This window comes from Hordeum vulgare, chromosome 1H (genome assembly GCF_904849725.1).
Source record: "Hordeum vulgare subsp. vulgare chromosome 1H, MorexV3_pseudomolecules_assembly, whole genome shotgun sequence".
In the NCBI taxonomy this organism is placed as follows: Eukaryota; Viridiplantae; Streptophyta; class Magnoliopsida; order Poales; family Poaceae; genus Hordeum; species Hordeum vulgare.
In genome coordinates this window covers 478,261,890-478,269,459 of record NC_058518.1, presented here as the reverse complement: position 1 = coordinate 478,269,459, position 7,570 = coordinate 478,261,890, and the positions used below count along the sequence as shown (strand labels likewise).

Below are 7,570 nucleotides of genomic sequence, written 5' to 3'. Positions count from 1 at the left end.
ATGTCTTAAATAGTAGTCGGATGATGTATATGCATCATTTACATAGTTGCATGAGATTATATGGATTTAAGATATGCTAATTGAGATGTCCGGTTATAAGAAGAAAAATAGAAGACGTGACCGTCAACATCTACGGACACACCCCAACGTACTACGGACATTTGAGAGGTCGGATTTATCAACCCGGGCTTAGAGCATCTCTAACAGCTGCCCAAGATAGGGCATCAATTTTTTGATTATAGGGCAGCCAAAATCTCAGTATAGGACAGCGAAACATCTGTTGATTTACCAGCAGCCCAAGATAGGGCAGTGCGTTGCTCCAACAGCTGCCCCAAATGCATCTCCAACGCGAAATTTAAACTCTTACGGCTATATTTCGACAGATAGGAGATACAAGTTCGACAGACGAATAACAGAACGGCGAAAAAATTAAACCTAATTTTAACCTAATGACGACTAATCGGCGGCGGCGCCTAGTCCATGACGTGCGCGTCGGAGTCGGAGTCCCAGAACGAGGAGCCGAGCGACGACGACGACGACGAGGACCCGACATTGATGCGGTTCGGCGGCGGCGGCGGTGTAGCGGACGGCCCCGCACCGTCGGCTCGGGCGGCGGCGGCCTTCTTCTTCTTCCGCCTAGCGAAGAAGTCGAGCTCCGCCTGTACGAGCTCGGGGTGGTCGCGGCGGAGCGTCTCCATGCGGAGCTCGTTGATCTGCGCCGCCCGTAGGTTCGCGCGCTCGCGCCGCTGCTCGTGCCCGTCCGTCACGTCGACGAAGTGCATCGGCGGCGCCAGCCACAGCGCGTATTCACGTTGGGTGTCTGGGAAGTTGAGGTCCCGCCGCGGCCGGCCGAATCGTATCGCTGCCGCATCATACGCGCGTGCGGCGAGCTCGGCAGAGTCGAATGTCCCTATCCACCACCGAACTCCGTCGGCGGTGATCTCCGCCGCAAATCGGCCGGAGGGGTGCTCCCGCGCGCCAAAGAAGCCGGAGCTCGGGCGGCGGCGCGGTGCCATGGCGGAAGAGGGGGAACGACGGCGGGTGGGGGCGATTGGGGGCAGGGAGCGGCGATTGGGGGGAGGGGGAACGACGGCGGGTGGTTGGCGTGGCGGGAGGTGGACGGGCGGCGGCGAATTTGGTGCGGCAGCGCGCAGCTGGAGTGAGGATTTATTGGCGCGCGGCGGGCGGGAAAATATGGGGCAGTTGGCTAGCTGCCCCATATTTACAACACTTCGGCAAAATATAGATCAGTGTCCTAATTTTTTTTGACCAAATGCCCGAGATAGGGAAGTTGTTGGAGACCGTTTTTAGGTGTTTTTTGTCCTATATGACAGGTTTTTTGCAACACTGCCCTACTGTCCTATATAGGGCAGCTTTTAGAGATGCTCTTAACTGTCCAGCCTTGTGGTGTCACAGAATTGGAACAGAACGGTGCCATGTTGTGCCGGCAACGTACACCGTCACCTCGTTGGTCGGAGGATGCATGGTTCCCGTTGTTTCTCTGAAGAGCAGGCGCCCCCGTGCCCATCTGCAAGCTTGGCTACCCTGCAAGCATGCCAAGACCGACGGTCACGTTTCGCCGCGACTTGGCCTCGATCGGTATCAAGTTCAAGCCAGCCTCGGACGGGTCTGTTCTCCTCCTGCGTGAAAAATGGCGAGCTGAGCGACTGAATCACTCGAGGAATACGCACGGCGGCTGAAGCTTCTTCAGACTTAGCTGCATGGAGAGAGTCCACCACGCGTCCACGCGTTTGGGTCGCCGAAAAACAAACATGGGCCGTCGTTACCCAACTGCAGAATCTGAAAAACCACCAATCCTTCCATTTTCATTTTTTATTTTCCTCAGGCTATCTATCTATCTATCTAGTCTATCTACACGTAGCAAGCTAGCATCTCTGCTTGTTATACCGGCACGTAACCAACAAAATCCTGAGCCTGAGCTCGAAACCAAAAACAACCGATCCCATCCCATCCCGCGGGTACGCTGCCGAGCTGGGCGGGTGAGATTTTCGGGCCGCGGGCGGATAAATACTGTTGGCTCCGCGTCTTGCCAACCCGATCGATCGGTCTCTCCCGCGCCGGCGCCTACCGTCTCCGCCATCGCCTCTTCCCGCCGCCGTCAGCTGTGCCGCGGGCGGGTTTCTCTGGCGACAGCGTCCGCAGAGCTGAGCGGCGCAGCTCATGTCCGCGCCGCCGCCTCCTTCTGACGCTCCTCCCGACGCGTCCCCGCCTCCGCCTCAACCAACGCCACCTGACGCTGCTCCTCCCCCGCCGCCACCGTCCAGTCCGCCGCCTGCGCCGTTGCCAAGCTCTCCCCCACCGTTGCCGCCTCCGCCACCCAGTCCTCCTCCACCGTCACCGTCGCCGCCTGTCGAGCCAGTGATCCCGCCTCCACCGCCTGGCACATCTCCTCCGCCCCCGGAGACGCCAGCTTCCCCTCCTCCGCTGCCACCGGTGATGCCACCTGCTGACTCGCCGCCGGTTGATCCACCGCCGTCTTCTCCTCCGCCTGTGACGCCAGCTGATCCACCGCCGTCTTCTCCTCCGACTGTGACGCCAGCTGATCCACCGCCGTCTTCTCCTCCGCCTACACCGGTTGACCCGCCGCCAGCTTCTCCTCCGCCTACATCGGTTGACCCGCCGCCAGCTTCTCCTCCACCACAGCCGCCTGCCGACCCGCCGCCGGTGACACCAGCATCCCCACCGCCATCAACTCCTCCACCAGAGCCACCAGCATCCCCGCCGCCGGTGACACCAGCATCCCCGCCGCTAGCTGATCCACCGCCATCTTCTCCTCCACCGGTGACTCCAGCAGCTCCCCCACCATCTTCTCCTGTCGCACCACCCGTGACGCCAGCTGCTCCGCCCGCATCATCCCCTCCCCCGCAGCCACCGGTGACGCCAGCTGCTCCACCGACATCGTCCCCTCCCCCTCAGCCATCCACCACGCCGGCTACTCCGCCGGCATCGTCCACTCCCCCGCAGCCACCGGTTACGCCTGCTGCCCCGCCAGAATCTTCTGCTCCTCAGCCGCCTGCGGCGTCTCCTCCACCGGTGGTGCCGCCCGTGACACCTGCGCCACCGGCACCATCTGCATCGCCACCCGCGACACCTGTGCCACCGACGCCATCTCCGCCTTCTCCGGTTCTGCCTGCACCATCAACGCCTTCGCCGTCCCCTCCGGTGACGCCAGCTCCGTCCACACCTTCACCCGCGAACCCAGCACCATCCCCGCCTTCACCAGCGATGCCAACGCCATCGACACCTTCTCCAGTAAACCCAGCACCACCAGCGCCACCAATGCCATCGCCGTCCCCTGTGAACCCGGTACCGCCAACATTACCACCACCGTCTCCAGCGCCACCGCCATCTTCCCCGGTGAACCCGGCACCACCAACGTTGTCTCCGCCGTCTCCAGTGACTCCGGTTACGCCCACACCACCACCAACACCAGCACTGCCTATTCCAGTAAACCCTGCGCCACCGACGCCGTCTCCAGTGCAGCCGGCCCCACCAACATCGCCTCCGACATCACCAGTGAACCCAACACCACCAGCGTCGTCTCCTCCTTCTCCGGCGAACCCAACACCACCGGCGTCGTCTCCTCCTTCTCCGGCGAACCCTACACCACCGGCGTCATCTCCACCTTCTCCGGCGAACCCTGCACCACCAGCGTCGTCTCCACCTTCTCCGGCGAACCCTGCACCACCAACAGTGTCACCGCCATCTCACGTGTCGCCTGCACCACCAATGCCATCGCCGACCGCTCCAGTCAACCCGGCACCACCAACGTCTCCAACCAACCCGACACCGCCAACGCCATCTCCGGTGAACCCGGCACCGCCAAATACGCCCCCACCTTCTCCAGGCACGCCAGCGACACCACCATCGCCTCTTTCGCCGCCATCTCTGCCCATGCCACCACCCGCCCCAGCCTCGAGCAAACTGCCAACCCCTGCCACTCATGCTCCCCCTAGCCTAACACCGTCGCCCCCAAGCGGCACGCCAGGAGCGCCGCCATCCCTGCTGTATCCACCGCCCGGTTTACCTCCATCACCGGCGCCACAGTCCTCGCCACCGCATTCGTCGCACGTATCCAAAGCATTGATCGGCGTCTCCGTGGCTGCCTCGGCAGTGGTCGTGATCGCCCTCGTGGCCGGGCTCTTCTACTGCTTCGGGACGCGACGCCGCCAACGCCGCCGCGGCCGCAGCTCGTCCGGTACGTGCTCCTCCCGCTCTCCTACGACATGCGCTTTACGGTTCTTGTGCACTCGTTACGTCGATCGTTCGACACGTATGCGCGTGCTTGACTTGAAAGTCTCGGCCGGCCCCGCGGTTTGGTCGCACGGCACCCCGCCGCGCACGGCGCACTGCCCGTGTCGTGCGCCGGTGACGCCAGAGGAGGAAAGGCGTTGGTGATCGACGGCGACACATGGCCACGGGACTCAGCGGAGTGCGCCCGGACGGCGAGTGGTGCGATGATACGAGAACGCGAGTGGATATGTGCATGCGCTAGGTGCGCTTTTCGATGCCAGCTTTTTTCTTTTGAAAAAAAACAGCAGCCAATGCCAACTTGCCGTGTACATGGATTTGTGTATGAAAACGAAGGATTACAAGTGTCTGCAATCTAGCAGAGATCACTGCACTTTCTGCCGGTTTGGCTAGGTGTTACAAGTTCAGTTTCATTTTGTAAAAAGTTGATAGTCGAATCGCCAATTCCTAGTTCGGCTTTATAGTTCGGTTTTGCTATAACTCATCTAGCGAAGTATTAATTATGTCTTATTCATTTTTTATAGACATCGAATGTGATATTTTAAGATGTGTGTGTGTTAATATGGTTATACCTTATCTATATAAGTTCTAGACACTTCCTTTATCGTTTGACTTAGTTAGCGAGTGCCGTCCTACCCTGAAATCCTCAGTTCTAGACTTACGAAAAAAGAAGCTACTTATGCTTATGTACTAACCAACGTGAAAGAATAGGATTGGTTTTTAAGGAAGGATAGGCCCACCCCCTCCCCTCCTTGAAATTTGAAAATGTAAAGGGGGGTTAGTTTGGCATGTAGGTTTAGCATTTTCATGAATCCTCTTACATCTTCCTTTTGAGGCACTAATCCTTGATCTCTTTTGCTGACCTTGCTATTGTTTCTTGTTGCACCAGGTGATTCCTACGACAAGCGGTTGCCGGTGACGTCATCGCATGCAGCACGTTCGTCCTTCCCGGCGCCGCTATCAACCATACCGTCAATGTACGCGCCACCACCAGCACCGCACGCCGCGGTCCACCCATGGCAGAGCGGCGGCGCCACGGCCTCCGACGAGCCTCCCCCGCACGCGGCGCTGACATGCGGCACGGTGTCTTATGCGGACCTGGCGGCGGCGACTGACGGGTTCTCGGACACCAAGCTGCTGGGACAAGGCGGGTTTGGGCACGTGTACCGCGGCACACTGGGCGCCGGCGCGGCGGCGCGGGAGGTGGCAATCAAGCGGCTTCGGGTCGATAGCGGGCAGGGCGACCGCGAGTTCCGCGCCGAGGTGGAGAGCATCGGCCGCGTACACCATCGCAACCTTGTCTCGCTGGTGGGATACTGCATCCATGGCGACCAGCGATTGCTAGTATACGAGCACGTCTCCAACCACACGCTCGAATCCCACCTGCACCACGGCGGCGACGAGCCGACATTGCTGGACTGGGAGCGCAGGTGGCGCATTGCGCTCGGGGCAGCCAAGGGTTTGGCCTACCTGCACGAGGATTGTAAGTCACTTGCTGTCGATTCTGCTAGTTCCTAGCTGTTCTTGATTATTGAGAACCGGGCGTGGTTAAACCCTGGGTTTTATTATTTTTTGACTATTGCACTGCCTGTTCTTGACTGAATGTATCTTCTTAGGCCATCCTAAGATCATCCACCGCGATATCAAGGCGGCCAACATTCTTCTGGATGACAACTTTGAGCCCAAGGTAAAGCGGATGACGAAAACGATCTTATTTGGTACGAAGATTCTGAAGGAGTAATATGTTCATCTCAAGAGTGTGATCGAGCTTTTCTGTCTTGTGCAGGTTGCCGACTTTGGGCTGGCCAAGATCCAGCACGGAGACGACACCCATGTCTCTACGCGCGTCATGGGGACGTTCGGGTACGCTGGCCGTTCCATATTCGCCCCCCATTCCTACTTTCTAACTGTTCCTGGATAAAGAGCAGAAGATGCAGCGATCATGGAATTGACTGGGTTTCGTTGGTTTGGCAGGTACATGGCACCGGAGTACACCAACACGGGGAAAATAACTGACCGGTCCGACGTCTTCTCTTTCGGCGTCGTGCTTCTGGAGATCATCACCGGGAAGCGGCCGGTCCTGTCCGACGAGGACGACGAGACTTTGGTCTCCTGGGTGAGTCGTTTTTACCCTGAACTGAAATTCTGGTCTCGGAAGCTTGACCCTAGCAGTTAGACGAAGCACTGGGAGAACTTTTGGCATTTGTTCCATGACCATGACTACTATCCATACTGACGGTCCATGTCGTTCTGACGGTTCATGTACGATTTTACCATCAGAAGGTGTATTTTGTATATGTCTGATTTCATATTGTTGGTGCAGGCACGGCCTCTGCTGACAAAAGCTTTGGAGGGGCAACTCTCCGACGAGCTCATCGACGCAAGGCTGGAAGCCAACTACGACGCCCACGGCATGCGGCGGCTCATCGCCTGCGCCGCCGCCGCCGCGCGCCACACGGCCCGCTCCCGCCCTCGAATGAGCCAGGTTAGTGAGGCTCGCTCCTCCCCCGTCCATTCGACGGCATCCTTCTTAGACAAGTGAACTGACGACGCGCGTGCAAACCACGACGAACGCAGATCGTCCGGTACCTGGAGGGCGAGCTGCCGCTGGAGGCCCTGAACGGCGGCGTGGAGCCGGGGCAGAGCGAGGCGCACGACGGTACCACCACGGAGCAGCTGATGCGGATGAGGAGGATGGCGTTCCTGCGGCGGGGCGCCGACAGCGACAACACGGGCGCCACCGGCTTCGTCAGCGAGGCCACGAGCGAGTACGGGCTGCGCGCGTCCAGCTCGAGCAGCGGCGGCGACGCCGCGCAGAGCACCAGCCGCGCGCCCGGGCAGGACCCCGGGGACGCCGCCGGGAACAATGTGGGCGGGGCTGGCCGGCACTCAGGCGAGCTCGGCGCCATGAGCCGGCGCACGCGCCCGGGCCGCGGCGGCCTGGAGTGACGACGTGGCCGTCGCTAGAACGTATCGTCCTTGGATTTTTAGCATTTTGTTTTTTTACGATTCATTCATTCATTCATTGGAGAGGGAAATACTTGTAAAATACTACAAAGTGATAGAATATTTTTGTCTTAGTGTTCGAAAAAATGAAGGAATAATTTTCGTCTTGCCATTTATCGTGAATTTTGCTCATGTGCAAATCTGAGTATAACGAAGCAGCTGTGAGGTTGGAATAGGAGCCACATGAAAGTTGTCAGGTCAAACTTTTTTTTTTTGTATAGTGAAGAGAAAACACCCGCGGCGCTCAACAGGGGAGATCCCCACCACGGAAAAAGCAAAAGCTTTCAGAAAT

The 7,570-nt window shown here is 58.8% G+C and overlaps 1 protein-coding gene across 1 annotated transcript; it reads left to right on the top strand.

Moving 5' to 3' along the window:
- Positions 1-5,160: 5,160 nt before the first annotated feature.
- On the top strand, positions 5,161-7,221 carry LOC123401222 (proline-rich receptor-like protein kinase PERK1). The gene is made up of 6 exons (XM_045094964.1): positions 5,161-5,755; positions 5,889-5,959; positions 6,059-6,135; positions 6,247-6,388; positions 6,596-6,757; positions 6,850-7,221. Exons 1-6 carry the CDS (start codon positions 5,248-5,250, stop codon positions 7,219-7,221), a joined length of 1,332 nt encoding a protein of 443 aa, XP_044950899.1. The 5' UTR covers positions 5,161-5,247.
- Positions 7,222-7,570: the final 349 nt, after the last annotated feature.

What these genes read in the sequence shown, in the direction of transcription:
- LOC123401222 (XM_045094964.1), top strand. Translation starts at nt 5,248, where the DNA reads ATGTACGCGCCACCACCAGCACCGCACGCCGCGGTCCACCCATGGCAG. An exon ending in GGCCTACCTGCACGAGGATT is followed by an intron (nt 5,756 to 5,888) that starts GTAAGTCACTTG and finishes GTATCTTCTTAG; the next exon opens with GCCATCCTAAGATCATCCAC. An exon ending in ACGAGACTTTGGTCTCCTGG is followed by an intron (nt 6,389 to 6,595) that starts GTGAGTCGTTTT and finishes TTGTTGGTGCAG; the next exon opens with GCACGGCCTCTGCTGACAAA.